Here is a 20,806-nt window from a genome sequence, read left to right as displayed (position 1 = left end):
CCTGCCTTTTTATGTTCCATTAAGCTCTCCTACGATGAGGTGAATCACGACTAGTCCGTCTATATTCGACAGTTTAACTGCACAGCTCCACCATGGCCGTCTCCCGCAAGGACGCCATTCTGTCTCGCCGCTACATCGAGGGCCTCATTGCCGACGGGAAACATGTGTTCATCTTCGACGACCGTGTTCTCAAGGTCGATGCTTGGATTCCGTTTCACCCTGGAGGTGACAAGTCCATCAAGCACATGGTGGGACAGGATGCCACCGACGAGATCAATGCGTACGTCTCCAGCTGCCCTCCCATCCAAAGCACAGCTGCCTAACCGGTGTCCCGGAAAAGGTTACACTCCACAGAAGCTCGCCAGCGAATGTTAGCTTTCCAGATCGGTCGCATCCAGGGACCGTGGGTGAACTTTTTGCCTCCCATCCAGGGCGGGAAGTACCGTTCTTACGACCCAAAGGCCACTTACAGCGAGGACGACGATACCTCTGGCCAGTCTCAACCCCCGTCGCCCATCTTCGATGCCGTAGACGCTGCTCCGGGCGCTCGCCCACAGTCGCCATCTTCCGAGTCCTCCGTCTCGACTCCTGCCAGCGAAGAATCCGAGCCGAAGCCCTCTTTCCTCGACGCCCGGACTCGACAGGAAATCGTCTTCGACACCGCCAAGTATCCTTCGGTGGACACGAAAACGCAGGAGGACATCAAACAAAGATATCGCGAGCTGAATAAACGAATCCAAGCCGAGGGACTTTACGATTGCAACTACTTCTCCTACTTCATCGAAGCCTGTCGATATACTCTATTCGCTGGACTGTCTTACCTATTTCTACGCCTCGAATGGTACATGGTTTCGGCCTTCCTTCTCGGATGTTTCTGGCACCAACTGGTATTTACTGCCCACGATGCAGGTCACATCGGCATCACCCACCGTTACCATGTGGACAGTACAATCGGGATGCTGGTTGCCGATTACCTTGGGGGACTTAGTCTCGGTTGGTGGAAAAGGAGCCACAACGTTCACCACATCGTGACAAACGAACCAGAACACGATCCGGATATCGAGCATATGCCCTTCTTCGCTATTTCACACCGCTTCTTCACGAATCTGCGAAGCACATACTACGACCGCATCATGGATTTCGACGCCTTTTCCAACTTCATGCTTAAATACCAGCACTACCTTTACTACCCGATCCTCCTATTCGGTCGCTTCAATCTCTACCGATTGAGTTGGGAATACCTGATACTCGGCCAGGGACCGAGGAAGGGTCCCGCATGGTGGCACCGTTGGTTTGAAATTGCCGGTCAGATCTTCTTCTGGTACTGGTTTGGATATGGTGTCCTCTACAAATCTATCCCAACATGGGGCAGTCGTCTCTGTTTCCTTTTCATCTCCCACATGGTCACTGCGCCTGTCCACGTGCAGATTACCCTTTCCCACTTCGCCATGTCGACAGCAGATCTAGGTGTCCACGAATCGTTCCCTCAGAAGATGCTCCGCACGACTATGGATGTTGACTGCCCGACCTGGCTAGACTTTTTCCACGGTGGCCTTCAATTCCAAGCCATCCACCACCTCTACCCTCGTATCCCGCGACATAACCTGCGCCGTACTCAGAGACTTGTCCTTGAATTTTGTCGCGACACCGGGATTCCTTATGCGCTATTCACCTTCACCGACGGAAATAAGGAAGTTATTGGGAAACTCGGTGATGTTGCCAAGCAGGTTCGGATCTTGGAAGAGTGCAGGAAGTCATGCGCGGAACAGGGTGTTTTCTCCGATCACCATTAGACCCGTGTTATGATTTGTCCCTAGATGTATTGTGGTTTTCGTACATCTTGCCAGACGATCCGTGATCCACTCGCTTACTGTCGAGTTAGACCTACATAGACAGTATATAATTCCGCGGTTGTCTTTTCAGTTGCCCGATGATTTGGAGTCCATCCAGCTGATGTACATATGATGTCCTTATGATAATGCCCCTAATATAGCAGATTATATCCATATTAAATACGCACAACTAGTATGATGACCGTGTTCGTAATGTATGTCCATTCGTAGAAATCTATACCCATATTTACAGTGCTAGACGTACGAAACAAGGAAGGAAAAAGTAATCATAAAGTCTCGTTATATATAACCTGCCGAGTTTTTGGATTATCCAACCATCCCACCAGCTCTCGAAACCTTCTTAGCTCTCTGCTGTCGTCGATTATGGTTGGCCCGGCTCGCTTTATTCTCCTCCTTTCTCTGTCGTGAAGCAGCTGGGTTCTGTTCCCCAGAAGCACCTCCGCCTCCGCGACCACCACCTCTCCCACCACCTCGGCCCCTTCCACCCCGTCCACCACCACCAGCACCGCCGCCACGACCACGACCTCGAGAAGAGCCACCTCGCCCCTGAGACGCCGACTGCTCACCTTCGGTCCCACTCTCAGGTTCCTCATCCGCCTTTGGCCGACGATACGACGTCGACGGAATCTCAGGCTGAGACAGGCCAACTCCCGGCGTGAACCCACCACCCGCAGAAAGCGCAAGCTTACTTTCCAGCTTCGCGAGACGGTTCGGATTACGCATTATCATAACTGCCCACCCCTCCAGTGCTTCGTCGGTAAGTCCGGATTCGCGCTTGAGGGTGTCACGCGGCTGCGAGCGGCGCGTTGCCGAGTCTCGTGCGAATAGAGATGGCGTGGCCTTATAGGCACGTAGCAGGGTGAGATCTAGCTCGTCTGTGGTACCTGCGCCTTCGCCTGTGGCGTCGACTGTGCCGCCAACGTCGGCGACGTCGTAGGTGTCGTCGCGCTCGTCGTCGTCGGAGTCGAAGGTTGCTAGGGCGGAGAGGATGGCTGCTTTGCTGGCGGTGTGGTTGCTACGATCTGCGAGCATGTCGTCGGCTGTGAGGGAGGGGTTTGCGCGGCCGAAGCGTAGGGCGTTGTTCTTCTTGTTGTTGTTGGTAAGGTCGTTGGAGCGCGCAAGTTCGGCGAGGTCGACGTCTTTGTCGAAGATGTTTCTGCGTGGTTCTGGTATTGTTATTGAAGGAGATTGGGGTGGTGTTGACTTAGGAGGAAGCGGGTCATGGCGGGTTGCTGGTGTAGGAGGGAGTTGCTCCGATCTGTCTAGATCTTGGAGCTCTGGAGGGATAGAGGCGTCTAGGAGGTGTGCGATTATTGTTTCTGGATTGTCGCCGTAGAAGTCTAGAAGTCTCACGATGTAGCCCGATCCAAGGTCGGGGAAGAGGTCTTGGATCTGACTGATTAGAGACATCTTATGCGCGTGAACTTCTTCTGATGCCGGAAGATCTGACGCTCGACCTTTTCCTTTGTCGATTCGTTTCTTCGGCTTTTGATATCGGTGGTGAAAGGACTTCGACTCATATTGATATGTACGTAGACTTGAGACGAGATCTTGTCCGCGTTTCTGGGGCTGCACAGCCAGGTATCGTTCAACTCGAGTTAAGATGTCGGAGCTGCAGATGACGTCTGAGAGGAGCGTTGGCTCTTTCTTCATCCTCGGCGTGCCCATGCCGACGCCGGCTTTTAAGCCAAACAATTGGTCCAACAGAAGAGTAAGATTAGGCTTTGTGCCTTTCAATAGTGAGGTAAAACCAACGTATATATTGGCAACCAGGGACTTGCGGATATCCTCTAACTTTTGCGTTTGATATGCTTCTGCAACAGTATCCAGATAGTCAGACCCAGCCATGAGCACATGTCCACAGGCTGGGAGCGAGGATGCCAATATAGTCAACAGCCGGATATCCGAGACGGCTTTGAAGACGCTGCCGGAGTCAGACGCAGAGAGCTGTACAATAATACCCACTTTCCCTTTCTCTAAACTTGATGAGATTACATCCTCATGGTTACCCCACGCATCAGATAGGAGCTTCTTCAACGCTGAGCTGGAGGGATAACAACAGCTCATTTCGCTGAGATAAGTCCATCCTAAAAGCTCAGGTGGCGGTACCGCAACTTCTAGCACAAGCCTTCTCGTTAACAGAAAGCAGAGCTTCTTCAATGTTCTGGCTTTTGCTCCAGATTGGAAAGCATTCCCCCCAGATGTGGCGAGTTGATGGTAGAATGAAACCAAGAAAAGCACTGCGGATGCATCTTTTGGTACCAAATTCTTGAATGCAGATTCTGAAGTCTCCAATCGAGCCCCAAGAAGGAGTATACAGGCATCAAGATAAAGATCCCATTCTGTGGAGGGGATGGACCTCTGCACCTCTGGCGGAGGGAGTGGAGCTAAAGGCGGCAGCGTTGCCATGACTTGAACAGCAGTTCAAAGTGAAGAGTTGTGTATTTGTAAATCAGGGGCTGTAGAAATGTCGGATGAGGTCGTCACTTTCATATCGCTCTCCTTTCGCTCTCATAATGATTCATCCTCGTGTTGTATCAGACACTGTAAGGCCAGAGAGACAATCCAGTTCAAAGTCCGCCTTTCCGTATTCGGCCCACTGTGATGCCGCTTTAGCCCAGTGAGTCATCAACGGTACGCCTGAAGAGGACCCCGACAGTCTGATTAAAGGCTTTTAGTAGTCACACAATATATGAAGTGAATCCTTAGCACTATAGGGCTTCAGACTCCGCATATGTTTGGGCGGCTACCTCGAGTGAAGAGTATGGTGTAACATTCATCAAGGCGGCACTCATATTGATATTACCGTAATAATACAACTTGAATAAGCCCGACCGATCGGGTTAGCTCGCAGATAGGCGAGCGCCAAGACTTCAACCCGCACAAGAAATTGACCGAATGAGAAAAAGTCGCTTTTTGATCGCATCCACTCCACGACGACACCCTCAACTTATACGGCCATCATCACCTTACCGAGCCCCGAAGTTCAGGTCTTGATTGGCATACAGCCTCATCTGCAGTATGTCTTCCTCAATCACAGCTTCTCTCCACCGCAATCTAATTGATTAATAGCAAGTTCAATCCCGGTCAACATGTCTTACAAGCAAGAGAAGGAGTTCGGCGAGGGCCCTGTACGTTGCCTATATCCTCCCTTTCAGAAACATCTGCACCATACTGGGGGTTGCGATTCTGTCTACTGAGATTGAAGAGGCGATGGGCTAACAATTCACTCTTCCCGCTGTACAGAAGGTCCACAAGATCCGTATCACCCTCACCTCCCGCAAGGTCGCCTCCCTTGAGTCCGTCTGCGCTGCTCTGATCGAGCGTGCTCGCTCCAAGTCCCTCCAGGTCAAGGGTCCCGTCCGTCTTCCCACCAAGACTCTGCACATCTCCACCCGTAAGACCCCCAACGGTGAGGGTTCCAAGACCTGGGACAAGTACGAGATGCGCATCCACAAGCGTCTCATCGAGTATGTACCCCAATATCTACATTGCCCTGGGCAGCATGCCTTGGAGTGATTATTGAACAGAATGCTAATGGTTCTATAGCCTCCTCGCCCCCACCGAGACCGTTAAGCAGATCATCATCAACATCGAGGCTGGTGTTGAGGTTGAGGTTACCATTGCCGCTTAAATCAATTCCAGTTCTACTCTGGAATAAGGGAATTGAACTGGCACCCGCACTAATCCTTCGCTGGGTTGGTGTGGGAGCGGTTATCGATGGGCTTGCTGAAGACCTGATACGACCGAGTCGGCTTCGATACCCGTTAAAAATAGGCATAAAAATGGGAAATTTAGAAAACGTATATTCCGTTTGATGGAGTTGTTCTCGTACTGTAGATTGTGATATTGTAGGACAGGATGTAAAACAGTAACCAGTAGATTTACTCTAGAAAAACGCCTTTCATCCCAGTATATTGAAAGCCACCGCATCCTCGACCAATTAAGAAAGATAGAATAATAATGCCTGGCGTCCCAATGAAGATGTCCTAGTTTCCAATCCTAAAAGTCGAAGCTAACCCACTCTGTCTTTGGCGGCACACTGGGGATAAGCCCGTCCTTGAAACATCCATTCTTAACAAAGAATTCATACTGCTCCGTAACTTCTGGGGTATACTTGTCCGGCTCTGCATGTGCATCCCGTAGGCTAGCTTCGTCCGGTGGCCCGTCAGGAAAAAAGATCCTAACATACGTCTTTCGGTCCTGAGGATGTAAATAACAAGGTGCATTGTCGATGTATTGTACTGGTTGCCCCTTCCAACTTTGTAGTTTCTTCGACATGGGATTGTGGGTTGTTGCTCCATTTAGAGGCGGGATAGGAATTAGGTCATTGGTGTTGTCGGTTTTTAGTAATGGTGGCGGCCCAGCGCCTACCTGTCCGGATGATACTGATGCAGGTTGAGAGATCTGTGGCGCACCTCCAGCTGGTAGTCCGAAAGGTGCAGATGTTGGCTGCGGTGCTGCAGCCCCGAATGGAGTAGAAGTTGGCTGACTAGGTTGCCCTAGGGGAGCAGAGGGTTGGCCGAAAGGATTTCCCAATTGTGAAGGCGTGCCGAAGCCACTAGACGCTGGGGTAGCTGATGGCTGTCCGAATCCAGAGCCTGTCTGTGAGAATGGAGAGGCCGAGGCCTGGCCAAACCCGCTGGTAGGGCCTGAAATTTGGGAGAATGGTGATGAAGTGCCTGTAGCTTGGCCAAATGGTGAGGCTCCCATTGACGACGGCTGACCAAAACTGGATTGGCTTGGTTGGCTGGGCTGTCCAAAAGCCGGCTTACCAAAACCAGACGAGGCACCTAAAGCACTTGGTTGACCAAATCCCGAGGGCTGTCCTAAAGATGATTGACCGAAGCCAGACGGTTGTCCTAGGGATGATGGTTGGCCGAAACTAGACGGCTGCCCTAGAGACGGCTGGCCAAATGAAGGCTGACCAAAAGCTGGTGTACTGGACGCTGGTTGACTAAATCCTGGAGCTTGGAATGCTGGTGTTTGTTGGCCAAAAGCTGAGAGTTGGCTGGCCCCAGGTCCGGTGTCGCCTTTTGTAATATCGATTCTGTTCGGGTGCTCTTTGCCCCCATCAACAACGTATTTGACGGCCGCGCCGAGGTTTTTCAATATAACCTCCATTTGATTTACGGCTTCATTATACATACTTTCGGCCTCTTGGATCGCCGGGCCTGGGTTTCCGCTGGCAGCGGCTTCGTAGTGCCGTAGCCGGAGCTCTTCGAAACTCTGCTCTCGCTGTGGACCTCCAAACAATTGCTTGGGAGCATTTCGTCCAGGGCCATAACAAGAGAAGACCCAATCGGGCCTCCCTTTGCCAGCAACCAAGTCGGCTTTGATATCCTCCACAGTTACCCCATAGCTGTAACGGTATTAGCTGGCAATCTTGACGAATTTAAAACAGATAAGACATACTTGACCGGTTCCTGAGATTGCTTCGATTGCTGACCCGGCCCAGAAGAGGAGCGACCTTGACCAGTGTTAGCAAAGATGAACGGTCATGCTGTTTATCCCAAGCATATAATCATGTCCAGATAAAAGGTAAGAGGTAGAGGATAATGATCCTTGAAGTTTAGGACCGGCTCAACTCCATTCCACGAAAACAACGCAGAGTGCATAGAAAGCTCAAGACACTAGGTTCATAAAGAAGAGAGGACATACTGTTGAAGCCAGAGCTGCCTCCCGAGAGTGCGCCAAATCGGTTGCCGCCAGTGAATGTCTGTTGTTGGGCGCCAGGATGCTCATTTTTGCATTGGTCTAGAAAAAGTCAATTACACAATAATTTGACTGTTAATACTCGAGCTTTCTCACCTCCAAATCGGCATCGGCCTTGTTGGAAAAACCGACAAACGACCATATTGTCCTAAGCCGGAGTGCGCGCTATAATTGCTTTGCGCGAAATCCTTCCTTCAAAGGCACTTTGCGCCTATGGTGTTTCAAAGGCTTGATCCAGCCCGAACCAGGGGGTTCAAATAGGCCTCGACACTTAAATTTATATGAAAGATGTTTCGGATTTGCGAACACTCGTTGGAAGTTGGAACAATCGAGTTCTATCTCGGTTTGTCAAAGTCCTTTGATTCGAGACTCTTGGGTGTTACAATACCAGACGCCGGACGGGCGGTTATCGCGCCCGAAATGCTGGCGCTGTATGTACATTCTTGTTTTGGTAATTTACGCTTTTACTTCACTCAACCCATCACCAACTCGAAACTACTGCGAGAGGCCCAGGGATACTCAATAAGTGCTGCTCGTGGAATATACGGCGAAGCATCTTAGAAAGAAGAGCTGGTCCAAATTGCGAAGGAAGAAAAAAAGGTAAATAACGGTAACATTTCAAACCCAGCTTGCGCCTTCTACTACATGATCCATTGCTTGCAAGAGAATGCAATAATTCCAAGTAACGCCCGCTCCAAACCACAGGTATCTCATGACCATTCATTTTTTAACAGGTTGCACTTATTAGAGTTCTCATCTGCTGGTCGACGCTTGGGCGGGCTCTATACTTTGTTTGAGCAAGTCCCAATTCAACCCATCAATTTTCTTTCCACCCAAAGATTCCAGCTCCGTAGAAAGCCCCGCGGTCTTTCCAGTAGCAAGGCGGCGCATCATTACAGTGTCTTTGGCGCCGTGTAATGTCTTGGCATTCCCACGAAGCAGAGCATTCTCGAACCATTCCTCCTCTTGGTCATCGAAAGGGAGACCAATAAGCTCCATGGCTCGTGTGCTCCTTAGCTGCCCAGCGTCTGTTGTGTGAACGAATTCGATGAGCTGTGTAAGATACATTTGACGAAGGGCATCATGGTGCTTGCGAGTAAAGAAAAAGGCCTCCGTGATACTAGCCCGAGACAGAGTCTCCATAAAGGCTCGTTGGGCTTTTTCAGAAGTCAAAGGTGGGTTGACCGTGAGGTAATAGGCCATCACGAGATTGTCATCATGTCTCGGAAGATGCGAGAGGGTAAGCGCGTAGAGGATCTCATCGGGGAAAGTTGGGATAATGGAAGGTTCGGTGAGGTACTCGATCGCCCGCTACATAATCGTTAGCACCCGGGATACAACGCAAAGGCGGAAAAACGTACCTTGAACTCAAGTCGATCAAGGTGCCAAAGCCCCTCTATGAATAGCCTATATTTTTCGGGCAGATGGCATTTCCGCGCAAATTGTGCGGCTGCATCACTTGGAGCTCGACAGTCCTTCAAGATATAGTAGATCAAGCTTTGCTTTTGGTGGCTATCTAGCTCGGAAGAGACAATATGGCGAATCAGGGCCCGGAGATCCGAATTTGAGACAGGTGGATATATATTGGTTACTATAAAATTTGCATTATTAGTACGCCAAACAGGATAGCTGTTTGAAGAGGCGGAGAAATAAGTACCTGCTTGAACACCGAGTAGCTCTAACAGCCTGTCGGCGAAGAGCTGATTTTCTAGCGCACCACGATTTTTAATAATCTGAGCAATGACCTTGCCATCATATGTGAAATTTTTGTTGAAATGGAATATGACATCAAAGTCCTCCCAAGGAGCCATTGTGAGTAGATAAGTAGCTCAAAGCTCTATCGCTGTTGACCTCCAACCTCTGCGGCGATAAGTTTACTGTACGTATAGCTGATACGCGAAGGCGGTAGGTCACATGATCGATTCTCCCCTTTTGTTGTTGTGGCAGAAAACAACACCTTTCCTATTCGGGACGCTATGTAAACAACCCACTTTCCCAATCGCTTCCCTCACCTTTATCCAACATCACCGCATCGGCCTTCAACGCCTCCATCCGCCTTGATGCGACACCTTCTTTCAAACAATACCCCATCATTATAATGACGTCTATCGCAAGAGGCAGGCCGTCTCGGCGCTCCGCCTCGCGCAAGAGCTATGTGTTAGAAGAAACCTCCGAGTCCGAAGACCAAGGAAACGTTACCCCCACCCCATCCAACCCCGACGAAGACGATGAAGAGGAAGAAGAATTCACGCCGGTACCCCAGAAAAGAGCGCCTGCAAGGGCGTCACGCCGACGAGTAACATCTGAGACGCCGACTGCACAGGTCCCCCGGAGACCCCGAAGGTCGAAGACGGGAGAACCGCCGGAGTCAGAGACATCTTCGCCTGCTGATCCGAGCGAAGAAGGCGAGTCGGTTGCGAGCGCGCAAGACGAGAATGAGTCACCGAACACGGCGATCAAGCGAAAGAGCAGGGAGCCTGAAGAGCCGGAATCTCCTTCACGTACCGCGGCAATGAAAAGAAAAAGTATGGCCCGCAAGAGTCGTGTCTCCTCTACACCCAACCCGGAAAAGTCCTCACTCCCAACTCCAGAGCCCTCGCTTTCGCCGCAACCTCAACCGCATTCCCAGCGAGATAGCGTACCTCCGCTCGCCGATATCACAGAATCCGCGGTGAACCAGACGCCCGCGAAGCCCGCCGAGGAGCCAAAGTCGCAAGTTTCTATCATCAACCCGAACACGACCGTCCTCGAAAAACCCATGGACATCATGTTAAAATCGCGGACCCTCGGTCCTTCAGTCCCTGAGGAGCCACAAGGTCCCAAGAGCCGTCTCATGATGACTACATTAGTTTTGAATAACTTCAAGAGTTACGCAGGAAAACAGATAGTAGGGCCGTTCCACGCATCGTTCTCCTCCGTCGTCGGTCCCAACGGATCCGGAAAATCGAACGTAATTGACGCCTTGTTATTTGTATTCGGATTTCGAGCCAGCAAAATGCGGCAAGGCAAGATCTCTGCTTTGATCCACAACTCCGCTAGCCACCCAAATTTGCCGTACTGTGAGGTCGAAGTTTCTTTCCAAGAAGTTACTGATCTGCCCGGTGGCGAACATGAAGTAGTACCAGATTCCCAACTGATTATCTCACGCAAGGCGTTTAAAAATAACTCCAGCAAATACTATATGGATGGAAAGGAGACGAATTTTACGGCCGTTACGACTCTCCTTCGCGAGCGTGGAATTGACCTGGACCACAAGCGTTTCTTGATCCTTCAAGGTGAAGTTGAGTCAATTGCTCAGATGAAGGCCAAGGCTGCAAACGAGCATGAGGACGGACTTCTGGAATATCTCGAAGATATCATTGGCACGTCGAAATACAAGCAACCTATTGAGGAAGCTGCGGCTGAGCTCGAAACGCTTAACGATGTATGTGTCGAAAAGAACAACCGTGTTCAGCATGTCGAAAAGGAGAAGACCTCCCTTGTGGACAAGAAGGACCAAGCACTTGCTTACATTTGTGATGAAAATGAGTTGGCCCAGAAACAATCAGCGCTATATCAGATCTATATCGATGAGTGTGCGGACAACCTCCGTGTCACGGAAGAGGCCATACTCCAGATGCAAGAGCTCCTAAACCTTGAACTTGAAAAGCACGAAGGCAACGAGTCTGGAATCAAAGAGCTGGAAAAGGTCTACAAACGTGCTACAAAGGAGTACGAACGCATGGAGAAAGAGACACAGGAATTAGCAAAGGGAATGGCCAAGTATGACAAGGAATCCGTGAAGTTTGAAGAGAAGAAGAAGTTCTTGGTTGGGAAACAGAAGAAGTTGGAAAAGGCCATGACCACCGCCCGCCATGCCGCATCAGAATGCCAGAGCTTGGTACAAAAACACAGCGATGATATCGAGAAGAAGAGCAAGGAGGTTGCGGGTTTCGAAAAAGAGGTCGAAGTGGAGGAGCAGGAACTTTCGACAATCCGCGACGGCCTCAAAGGCAAAACTCAAGGCCTCTCGGACCAGATTGCCGTAAAGCAGAAATCCCTGGAGCCATGGGACGAGAAAATAAACAAAAAACAGTCCTCTCTTGCTGTGGCACAAAGTGAACTTGATATCCTACGGGAAAAGAGCAATGCAGGGGCTGTTCTGCTCGAGGAGGCGCAATCAAAGATTTCGTCAATCGAAGAGTCCATTTCTCGGAAGGAGGAGGACCTTGAGGAATCCAAGGCCCAAAGATCAGGCCTTGACGACGAGGTCGCACAGCTGAAAAACGACCTCAAGAAGTATAGCGTTAAGGAGCCAGATGTTCGTGCCCATGTCTCTAGCGCCCGCCAAAAGGCTGAGGAGGCCAGAGCCACTGTTGCGAGTACACAAAATCGTGGAAGTGTCTTGACCGGTCTTATGCGCCTTAAGGAATCTGGCCGTATTGAAGGGTTTCACGGTCGACTTGGGAATCTCGGCACAATCGATGAGAAATACGACGTTGCGATTTCTACAGCCTGCCCAGCGCTCGAGAACATGGTTGTCGAGACAGTCGAGGTCGGACAACAATGCATCGATTATTTGCGAAAGAACAATCTTGGTCGTGCCAACTTTATCCTCCTGGACCGTCTCCCCAAGCGCGACCTGAATATGATCCTTACTCCCGACAATGTCCCCCGTCTCTTTGACCTGGTGAAGCCAAAGGACCCGAAATTTGCTCCGGCATTTTACAGTGTGATGCAAAACACTCTAGTCGCAAAGGACCTCGAGCAGGCCAACCGAATCGCCTACGGCGCGAGGCGTTGGAGAGTCGTCACACTTGACGGTCAGCTCATCGATACTTCCGGTACAATGAGTGGTGGTGGTACTCGTGTTGCTCGCGGTGCCATGTCATCTAAACAGGTCGGCGACATTAGCAAGGAGCAACTTGTCCAGATGGAGAGTGACCTCGAGGAGATGGAGAAGAAGTTCCAGCATTTCCAGGAGAAGCAAAGGCGAGTAGAGGCAGCTCTGCGGGAGAAGACCGAAGAAATTCCCCGGGCAGAAACGAAGATCCAAAAGATTATGATCGAAATCGACAGTGCGAAGCGCAGCCTTACTGATGCCGAACGGCGTGTTCAGGAATTAAGTGCAGCTCACGTGCCGTCGAAGACTGATGCAGGCCGCGTCAAGGCTCTTGAGGAGCAAATCTCAGGTATCGAAGAGCAGATCGAGGATCTCCGCTCGCAAAAGGGTGGAATTGAAGAAGAGATCCAGGAACTCCAAAACAAAATCATGGAGGTTGGTGGTGTCAGACTACGCAGTCAGAAAGCCAAGGTCGACGGGCTTAAGGAGCAGATCAGCCTCTTGTCTGATGAGATATCTAACGCAGAGGTCGCTAAGTCCAAGAACGAGAAACTCATAAAGAAGCATGAGAACTCTCGGGTAGACGCTGAGAAGGAACTTGCACACATGGCTGAAGAACTCGAGAAGCTGAACGAGGATGTGGCCAACCAAGCTAGCGACGCGTCTGGGTGGAAGCAGAAGGTGGATGAAGCACAAGATGTGAGTCAACTCAATAGTCGTTGTTAATATAGAAACTGACAGCTGTTAGGCCCTGGATGTCAAAAAGTCCGAGCTTAAAACTATGAAGGGCGAGTTGGATGAGAAGGTAACAGAGCTGAACGAAACTCGAGCAACAGAGATTGAGATGCGCAACAAGCTCGAGGAGAACCAGAAAGCTCTGTCGGAGAATGAAAAGCGTAGTCGCTACTGGCAAGACAAACTATCCAAGCTGACTATACAAAACGTCAGCGATTTGGGCGAGGAACAACAGCCTACTGAATTGCAGACGTTTAGCAAGGACGAGTTATCTGAGATGAACAAGGACTCCTTGAAGGCAGTTATCGCAGCCCTGGAAGAGAAGACGCAGAACTCATCAATCGACCTTTCGGTAATTGAGGAATATCGCCGCAGAGCCGCGGAGCACGAGTCACGTTCGGCTGACCTTGCAACCGCTCTCAGCAGTCGGGATAGCGCTAAATCTCGCCTGGATGGGCTGCGGTCTTCTCGTCTGAACGGCTTCATGGAGGGCTTTGGTATCATCTCCCTTCGCCTGAAGGAGATGTACCAAATGATCACCATGGGCGGTAATGCCGAACTAGAGTTGGTGGATTCTCTTGATCCGTTCTCCGAGGGCATTCTCTTCTCAGTCATGCCGCCCAAGAAGAGTTGGAAGAATATCGGTAACTTGTCAGGTGGTGAGAAGACACTCTCTAGTCTGGCATTGGTCTTTGCTCTGCACCACTATAAGCCTACCCCGCTTTATGTTATGGACGAGATTGATGCCGCCCTGGATTTCCGAAACGTGAGTCAATCCTTTACTATGTCTACGATCTTACTCATAGACTTTTAGGTTTCTATTGTGGCATCTTACATCAAAGAGCGAACCAAGAACGCGCAGTTTGTGGTCATTTCCCTAAGAAACAACATGGTAAGTTCCAACCTAGACCTGGAGCTCATGATTTTACTAATTCCACTACAGTTCGAACTCGCATCCCGACTTGTTGGTGTGTACAAGGTCAGCCACATGACTAAGAGTGTGACGATCGAGAACAGAGACTACATAACAGGTCGCTGATTCTTGGATTTGCATATATAAATGTCACGCTTTTGCTTTATTCAATCATGACGGTGTATGGGTTGTGCTTCTTCGGTTAGGTCATAATCATTCTATGCGCTCTATGTATGTACTTTGTCGATTTCGTAGCAGATATTGGGCAGTCACGCCGCAATGATGACTTTCTCGCATTTCATCTAATTTATGTCTCCCTCTTTCCCGTCTCTATATACTTGAAACTCCACAATAAATGATAAATTATATTACTATACCGGTACTTACCAATACTAAGGATAAACTTACCGTATGCGCGTACAATTGTAATCGGAGGATTTCCACGCTTAAAAGTCGTACATATTCCCGACAGATAAAGAAAAAAAAAAAAAAAAAAGACAACACAACACAACAAAACACGTACATATAACAAAGTGGAGCTCTTAAAGTAACCTTATCAGTTATCATCGAGAAACCCCCGAGCCACTAGCCAAGCCAGCAGGCCCATCTATCCATCGATCTACATCAGCATGCAAGATAAGCTTTTCGATATCGAGTGCACTCCTTATAGTCTCCTAGTACAGCAGTGCCCCGTACCACGAGCCCATGGCTGACTAAAGGCTTCTAAGTTGAAGTACGGGTTAGTTGGTTACTAGCACAGCGCATGGGTAGTACGTTGTGTGTGTTGTACAAGATATACTAGTCCTACTTAGTTCTGGGCACTGGTTAGGGGTACTGGTCCTTGGTCCTTGCTCTTGGTTCTTGTTCGCCTTCAGAGTGGGATGTAGATTGCAGATATATATAACTGGTCTACGGTATGCGATCAAGAGTACTTCGTAATGGTAGATAACTGGCTAATAAAATTCAATGCGATGAACGAACCCGTAGGCTCGACAAGAACCCTAACCCTGGGTATCCCTAGAAATACAAGTATGCATACAAGACAAAATACCGTGGCCGTTGCTGTAGCCAGTGCGTGTTCCATGGCGTCGTAACAACATTCAGACGAACGAGGTCGGTCACATCAAGCCATGATATCATGACAAGAGGTAAACTGGCCGTCGGATCCATATTCATCTCCGGAGAAAATCACGAGAAAGAATAGTAACAGGTGCGCACGCTTGATGAAAAAGAAAGGGAGGCAAGGAAAAGAAAAGCGCTGCACATAATACATCCCGAACTCCGTTCCCAGTCTGGAAGACGCCGTAGTCTATGTTGATATCATGCGTGACAACGGAAAAAAGTAACAAAAGATAAAACGCGAATATATCATCCAAGAGTAGTAAAAGTACAATGGTAGTTGTAGAAGGTGGTAGGTAATGGGCTCGAGGCTAAGCTGGTCAAATCGTGGTAGTTCGAATAACGTTGGCTAAGCTGGCGATCATATTGTAAGGCTTAGCAAGAGGTCATAGCGCCGCTAGTAATATACTGGCTTAGGCGATGACGGATCGTCGGGGTGCGATGGGGATGGGCTTCGGGCCTGAAGATAAATCCAAGTTCGACAGGCCGAGGTCGTCGTCACCTTTCTGCGGTGAGGTCTTCTCCTTCCCCTTTCCGGAAGCCGACGATACGGAGCGGTGATGGCTCGTTTCTCCCTCTTCGTTAACGGTACTGCAGATGAAGCGTTCTTCTGAGATTGGAGGAACCCCAAATATGGTGCCGAGTTGTTGCAGCAAAGCTACAAAGCTTCCATGGATCTCTGCAAAGAGGTACGGGTTGCCGACAATCTCCGTCAGGTTTCTGGCCCTAACCTGACCTGGTCGACGAAGTTGCCCATCCGGGTCCACGGCACGTCCAGTAAGAAAAGAAGAGACAGGGGTGTACTGTCGGTTACCAGGCCGATTGGCTGCGTTGTTCTGTGCATCACGACGCTTTTCTTCCTCCTCCTGAAATTTCTCTGCGGCAGTGTAGATCGAAGTTGCAATTCGATCAAATGTACGCCAAATTATGGGACAGGCACGGAAGGCTCTGCGCGCATCTTTGCCTGCCAAAGCCACGAGCGCGTAGCTGCGTCGTTTGCCGCGGGCCATGGGATCAGGGAGTCGAAATATGTAGGCGATTGTGTAACCCGCATTGGAGTCACCAAAACACAATGGGCCGGAGGAAAGTCCGCGCGGCAAAAGCTCACAGCTGAGTGTTCTGATAGAGGATCGTCGAAGAAGCGCATAATCCGCAGGGTTTGGCGGTCCTCTAAGGGATAAATATGTGAGGATATGGTTGTGGCAGGAAACATCCGAAGCCACAGATGATGAGTGAAGGGAGTCGGGAAGCGAGCCGTGGAGGTGCGAGTCGTGCGCAGTGTCATCCTGCTCGGGGTGATTTGTGCCGCATGAAGAAACGACCTCCCTGGATCGCAGCACAGGGCTGCCGTTTTTGCCCTTCCCGTCGCTGCGGGCAGTTCCGGGGGCGCCAGGAGGGAGCTGTTTGCTCACATCTTCCGGCAGGGTCAAGCTACAGCTTGCGCAAGTGTCACCATCTGCGCCTCCCAAAATATTTACTTTCTGCGTCTCGATCGCGGTCGATTGTCCCTTGATGAAGCACGGGTAGTCTTCAATCTTATGAGGAGTGTCGCCCTGGTCGGCCGACTTGGCAGGCGATTTCGAGGACGGGGAGTTTTTGCTGCTGGCATTACTGCTGCGAAGGCCATGAGAAGAGGCGGTGCCATGTGAAGTCGCAGGAGTGTCTTGTGGTGAGGGGGTAGATTTCTCCGGATGACATTGCGAACAGGAGAAAGGGAGGACCTGCGAGCAGATGATCGAGGTGGGACCATGTACCTCGCAGAAGTGCGTTAAAGAAAGCTGTGCAAGCGAAAAGCATGGTTAGCCGATCAAGCCGTAATACATAGCCCGGAGTCTTGGAAAGTACGATTCGGGGAGTACAAGAGCGCACGGCTGTGTCGCACACAGTCATCCTGGGGTTGTATCGTGGGGTCCCAACTCGAACGAGGCGCGCTGAGTGGAAACAAGAAGACTACGGGGAAAACATAACGAAGGATTGATGCGCGAGGTTGACGCAATCACATCGCATCCCGAAACCAAGGAAAAAAGAGGAGGGCATCCAGGAGCGTGGGTATAGATCGGCAAAGGGGGAAAGAAACTCACAATGAAATCCATAACAACTGCAGATTAACGTCGAACACTATCCAGCAACAGGATTATCCCATAATCGCAATGCATGCTTTCGAAGACGACGGACGGCGGACGAACGGCTACCACCGGTAGCTCGAGTGGTGATGCTGGTCGGCGGTTCAGGTGGTGGCGATGACGCAGTGTTGAGGACAGAGCGAGGGCAGATGTGAGTGGACGAGACTCGAGGAAGGAGGGAGGGAATCCGAGGATAAATGCGCGAGGTGTTGCAACAAAGAGCCAGCCTCCTGCAAGAGCTGGGCCGGGGAAGCGGAAGAGCGAAACGGCAAGCGAGGAGAAGATTGCAAGAAGGAAGAAGCAAGGCGTGGGATAGAGATATGGAGAGGAGAGGCGGATCTCACGAGAGCATGGGGGGACTCGGTGATATAGGGCGGGCCACCCTTGACTCCAGACGACAAAGACGAAAGGAATCCAGGATGCAGGGAGCGGCAGGCGACATCTTACTCTTTTATTTTATTTAAGAATTCAGATCGTGAACGCCGAAAGAGGAAGAGCCTGAGGGATCGGGAACTGGAAGGGGGGCACAAGTGGAGCTCGCTGCGTAAAGAAAGTTACCACATTACTCGAGCACTGATTGGCTGCCGCCCACGGCTGCTCCGGCCTGGAACTGGACGCCGGTACCGTACTGTCCCGTACGGTACGGGTATTATACACTGCTCTTGCACTGATCACTCATTGCGGACATTATCTGACAGAGTGCTGTGCTCCAGGTGAATAAAGGGGTGTTTGTTTGGGAGTGAACAACAAGGAGCCAGCCACGCGACCATGTTGCTACCCGACCAGCCGTGTGGGAAGCCGGAGTGAGCTATCGTATCCAGAATCCACCATGGATCCTGCGGCAGCGACTCAGATCCCCCTTTCCGCGGCTGGAGCCCGACAGAAAACGGTCTTCGGCCTAATTGTTTGAGTCAAGGCCGGGGTTTAACCCAGCTGAGTTTCACCGCGGCGCAGCCAGATGCTTGTCTCCTGTCGACTGCCGGGCCAGATGGCAGATGCACTTGGGCTGCATCCCAGCTCGATGGCAAAGATCGGAGTCACAAGTGCAGCAGTAATACACATGCTATTGTACCCAAGGCACCGGAACGGCGGCCCACTGGCCCAGCTTTTACGCAATCGAAGCTCTGTAGAACGGGAAATGGAAGAAGTCAATCACGCCCGATCAGCCAGTCATCCACTCTTCATATCCACACTAGAATAGCCACAATGGCACATGATGGCGGACCGTCAGGGACTCGAGGATCTGTTACCAGGCTGCCACTGGGCAAGTCTGAGGAATCAGAAGAGTCAGAGAGGAAAAAGCAAACAAAAGAAGAAGAAAAAAGACAATGCAGCTGACTGGCAGGCTGAAGAAGAAGCCGCGACGCCTTTTGGTTCTGTCTGGTCCTGGATCACCCGCTAGCCTTACTGCTGTTTACTACTGGCTAGCACTGCTCGGCTATATGCAACTGCTGGTAGGACAAATCCAGACGCCGGCAAAACAATTCGCAGACGACGCGGTGCAGAAAAGTCGATCCAGTGGAAGAGAGCATCCGTCACATGTTGGGATGGTCGGAGGCTTCTCCATTTCGCAACCGGACATCCGAAGGAACAGTTCGCGACATCCTCCGTCCTCGGGATCAAGCTGAATATGATGGATAAGGACGCACCAGGCGGTGGGACGCGCAAGGCCCTGGGCGAAACAGGGAGCAGGCATTTCTCATTGTGCCGACGGTCAATCCTTGGCCGGTTGGATTATTGAATCCTGGCGGAAGAATGTGGACTGGATTGTTTGTCCATTCATGATTGATCCATTTCCAGGCACTGCAATGATAAGCAGTTGGCCCTTGTCCGCCCAATTGAGACAATGGTCTTTTGCTGCTCCCTCAGGTCCGATTGGCCTCCAACAAGCGGCTGAAGTGGAAGCGCGACACTCTTGCATGGAGCTATCTGTCTCCTGCATGCGGACAATGGTCAAGAACTACGTAATGACGAGAGTTGGATCAATCGATAATGGCCGGGGTGCGGATGCGACCGGTGCATTCTCGGCCAAGGTCGCAGCGAGGTTGTACCAACACATTTCCTCGTGGGAAAAGTTACTCCGTCCAAACATGTATGTGACAGCTTTCGCCTCATCCTGTTCCTAGCCTTGGCAGCATTATACTTGCATCATCCATTCATGATTCACTGCTCCTGCAATTTCCCTGGCAGTTCACTGTTCGACTCGAGCTGAGCGATCGTCTCGGAGCAGTTCTCTCTGTCCCATGAGGAAACTCAGCACACGACAGTCCACGACAGTCCACGATGATGGACCTTCCAACGGAGCCAACTCCACCAATAGCACCACACCTAAGGCTGAAGACTGAAGAAAATCGCGCCGCTTCGGAGAAAGGTCCACAGCCAGATGAAGGCTTCCGCTTTCCGCCACTGCGTATGCTCCACCACGGTGCCTCACCAGCTGCGGTTGACAAACGGGTGAAAATGGCGAACCTATATAGACAAATCAATTGCCGATCGAAGTAATCGAGTCGGCCCGGTTGACATTCGCCCATCCAGTGGTTGAGCTGTCGTGGTAGCATCTTGGCTTTGTGAACATTTGCCAATGATGACAATATATAGATACAACGCCGTTCTGACTATCCTCGAACATATCATTAGTCAACTGAAACACAATCCCATTCAACCTGCAGCCAGCGATGGAGTCGAGATTGATCTTCCTCTGAGTTTCTAATCAACCTGGATCTAGACGGATCCCCTCAGAAACAGACGCTCCAGCAATTTACTTCCGTGGACACCACCCCGCCACTGTAAACTCAACGAGTCAACACGTTCTGGAAAGCTTTCCCGGCCCAATTAACACATCCATCAAACTCCAGCATGAGCGATTTTATTCATTCCAATTGCTAACCTCGATGCGCGCCAGTGGGACTTTTGGATGCCATTGTCCGGAGTCGGACATTATTAACTTCGTACGGATTGGAGTCTGGCGGGGCGCACTGACATTCTGACAGACGACGGTTCTCCAACTCAATTCATCTGCAGCTCACCTGCATTCCATCTGCATCTCCAAGCTTCCTGGAAACTTGGAACCCCTCTTCTTTACCCAGCTGGGCAGGAGCCCAATACCGGTGTCTCCCTGCCATGCAGGGCTGAACCCCGTCTGATTTGAGTTTCCGCGGATATGGTCGATTCTTGTTTCGAATTCGACCGGCTCCAGCTCGAGTTCCAACGCCAGCTCAGCCTTACGTGAACAAGCGACGGCGCGACCGAGTGCGATGGCGGACGGACCTCCAGTGCGGCACCGCAAACATGGCGATCAACACAACGCCCAGGAAGTTCCCTGAACTGCTTCTGGTACACAACGCCATAGCTCGCCCTCAAATGTCTCGACCAGAGTCTAGACTATCAATAGAGTTGAATAGCTGCATGAAGCGGACTCCTTCCGAACATTCGTACTAACGAAAGTCCCGCTGGACTTGGATTTGTATTCGTACTTGACTGCAATGCTGGGCGAACGTCGTCGACTTGTCGGACCTGTAAGGATTAA

The 20,806-nt window shown here is 50.7% G+C and overlaps 7 protein-coding genes across 7 annotated transcripts; 3 read left to right on the top strand and 4 right to left on the bottom strand.

Moving 5' to 3' along the window:
• Positions 1-92: 92 nt before the first annotated feature.
• On the top strand, positions 93-2,037 carry ASPVEDRAFT_73163 (fatty acid desaturase; the record flags this gene model as incomplete). The annotated part of the gene is made up of 2 exons (XM_040816191.1): positions 93-280; positions 341-2,037. The coding sequence occupies 2 exons, from the start codon at positions 93-95 to the stop codon at positions 1,791-1,793; spliced, it is 1,641 nt and encodes a 546-aa protein (XP_040669260.1). The 3' UTR covers positions 1,794-2,037.
• Positions 2,032-4,601, bottom strand: ASPVEDRAFT_42960 (ASCC2 family CUE domain-containing protein). The gene has a single exon (XM_040812716.1). It carries the CDS (start codon positions 4,260-4,262, stop codon positions 2,160-2,162), a length of 2,103 nt encoding a protein of 700 aa, XP_040669259.1. The 5' UTR covers positions 4,263-4,601; the 3' UTR covers positions 2,032-2,159.
• A 324-nt stretch (positions 4,602-4,925) lies between these two features.
• On the top strand, positions 4,926-5,478 carry S10a (40S ribosomal protein uS10). Its single transcript, XM_040812715.1, has 2 exons — positions 4,926-4,984; positions 5,100-5,478. The coding sequence occupies exons 1-2, from the start codon at positions 4,946-4,948 to the stop codon at positions 5,370-5,372; spliced, it is 312 nt and encodes a 103-aa protein (XP_040669258.1). The 5' UTR covers positions 4,926-4,945; the 3' UTR covers positions 5,373-5,478.
• Positions 5,479-5,663: 185 nt separating this feature from the next.
• On the bottom strand, positions 5,664-7,887 carry ASPVEDRAFT_195038 (FG-nucleoporin nup42). Its single transcript, XM_040809178.1, has 4 exons — positions 7,665-7,887; positions 7,515-7,610; positions 7,269-7,323; positions 5,664-7,215 (listed from the first exon to the last, which is right to left on the bottom strand). Exons 1-4 carry the CDS (start codon positions 7,708-7,710, stop codon positions 5,856-5,858), a joined length of 1,557 nt encoding a protein of 518 aa, XP_040669257.1. The 5' UTR covers positions 7,711-7,887; the 3' UTR covers positions 5,664-5,855.
• Positions 7,888-8,108: 221 nt separating this feature from the next.
• ASPVEDRAFT_151979 (ELYS family protein) lies at positions 8,109-9,414 on the bottom strand. Its single transcript, XM_040808286.1, has 3 exons — positions 9,226-9,414; positions 8,930-9,159; positions 8,109-8,879 (listed from the first exon to the last, which is right to left on the bottom strand). Exons 1-3 carry the CDS (start codon positions 9,377-9,379, stop codon positions 8,322-8,324), a joined length of 942 nt encoding a protein of 313 aa, XP_040669256.1. The 5' UTR covers positions 9,380-9,414; the 3' UTR covers positions 8,109-8,321.
• Positions 9,415-9,566: 152 nt separating this feature from the next.
• Positions 9,567-14,418, top strand: smc4 (condensin subunit SMC4). Its single transcript, XM_040812714.1, has 4 exons — positions 9,567-13,089; positions 13,139-13,891; positions 13,940-14,017; positions 14,069-14,418. The coding sequence occupies exons 1-4, from the start codon at positions 9,667-9,669 to the stop codon at positions 14,162-14,164; spliced, it is 4,350 nt and encodes a 1,449-aa protein (XP_040669255.1). The 5' UTR covers positions 9,567-9,666; the 3' UTR covers positions 14,165-14,418.
• A 1,152-nt stretch (positions 14,419-15,570) lies between these two features.
• ASPVEDRAFT_53898 (folliculin domain-containing protein) lies at positions 15,571-17,250 on the bottom strand (the record flags this gene model as incomplete). Its single annotated transcript, XM_040814858.1, has 2 exons — positions 15,571-16,935; positions 17,239-17,250. 2 exons carry the CDS (start codon positions 17,248-17,250, stop codon positions 15,571-15,573), a joined length of 1,377 nt encoding a protein of 458 aa, XP_040669254.1.
• Between the last annotated feature and the right edge of the window lie 3,556 nt (positions 17,251-20,806).

Source organism: Aspergillus versicolor (assembly GCF_001890125.1).
Source record: "Aspergillus versicolor CBS 583.65 unplaced genomic scaffold ASPVEscaffold_6, whole genome shotgun sequence".
Taxonomy (NCBI): Eukaryota; Fungi; Ascomycota; class Eurotiomycetes; order Eurotiales; family Aspergillaceae; genus Aspergillus; species Aspergillus versicolor.
This window is presented reverse-complemented; position numbering and strand designations above follow the sequence as displayed.

Bases quoted from the DNA above. Each gene is read 5' to 3' on its own strand.
- ASPVEDRAFT_195038 (XM_040809178.1), bottom strand. From the start codon at position 7,710: ATGGTCGTTTGTCGGTTTTTCCAACAAGGCCGATGCCGATTTGGAG. The intron at 7,611-7,664 runs GTGAGAAAGCTC...GACTTTTTCTAG, and splicing joins AGGCCGATGCCGATTTGGAG to ACCAATGCAAAAATGAGCAT. The intron at 7,216-7,268 runs GTATGTCTTATC...ATACCGTTACAG, and splicing joins CAATCTCAGGAACCGGTCAA to CTATGGGGTAACTGTGGAGG.
- smc4 (XM_040812714.1), top strand. From the start codon at position 9,667: ATGACGTCTATCGCAAGAGGCAGGCCGTCTCGGCGCTCCGCCTCGCGC. The intron at 13,090-13,138 runs GTGAGTCAACTC...GACAGCTGTTAG, and splicing joins AGGTGGATGAAGCACAAGAT to GCCCTGGATGTCAAAAAGTC. The intron at 13,892-13,939 runs GTGAGTCAATCC...ATAGACTTTTAG, and splicing joins CCGCCCTGGATTTCCGAAAC to GTTTCTATTGTGGCATCTTA.
- ASPVEDRAFT_42960 (XM_040812716.1), bottom strand. From the start codon at position 4,262: ATGGCAACGCTGCCGCCTTTAGCTCCACTCCCTCCGCCAGAGGTGCAG.
- S10a (XM_040812715.1), top strand. From the start codon at position 4,946: ATGTCTTACAAGCAAGAGAAGGAGTTCGGCGAGGGCCCT. The intron at 4,985-5,099 runs GTACGTTGCCTA...CCCGCTGTACAG, and splicing joins AGGAGTTCGGCGAGGGCCCT to AAGGTCCACAAGATCCGTAT.
- ASPVEDRAFT_151979 (XM_040808286.1), bottom strand. From the start codon at position 9,379: ATGGCTCCTTGGGAGGACTTTGATGTCATATTCCATTTCAACAAAAAT. The intron at 9,160-9,225 runs GTACTTATTTCT...CAAATTTTATAG, and splicing joins GCTACTCGGTGTTCAAGCAG to TAACCAATATATATCCACCT. The intron at 8,880-8,929 runs GTACGTTTTTCC...ACGATTATGTAG, and splicing joins TTGATCGACTTGAGTTCAAG to CGGGCGATCGAGTACCTCAC.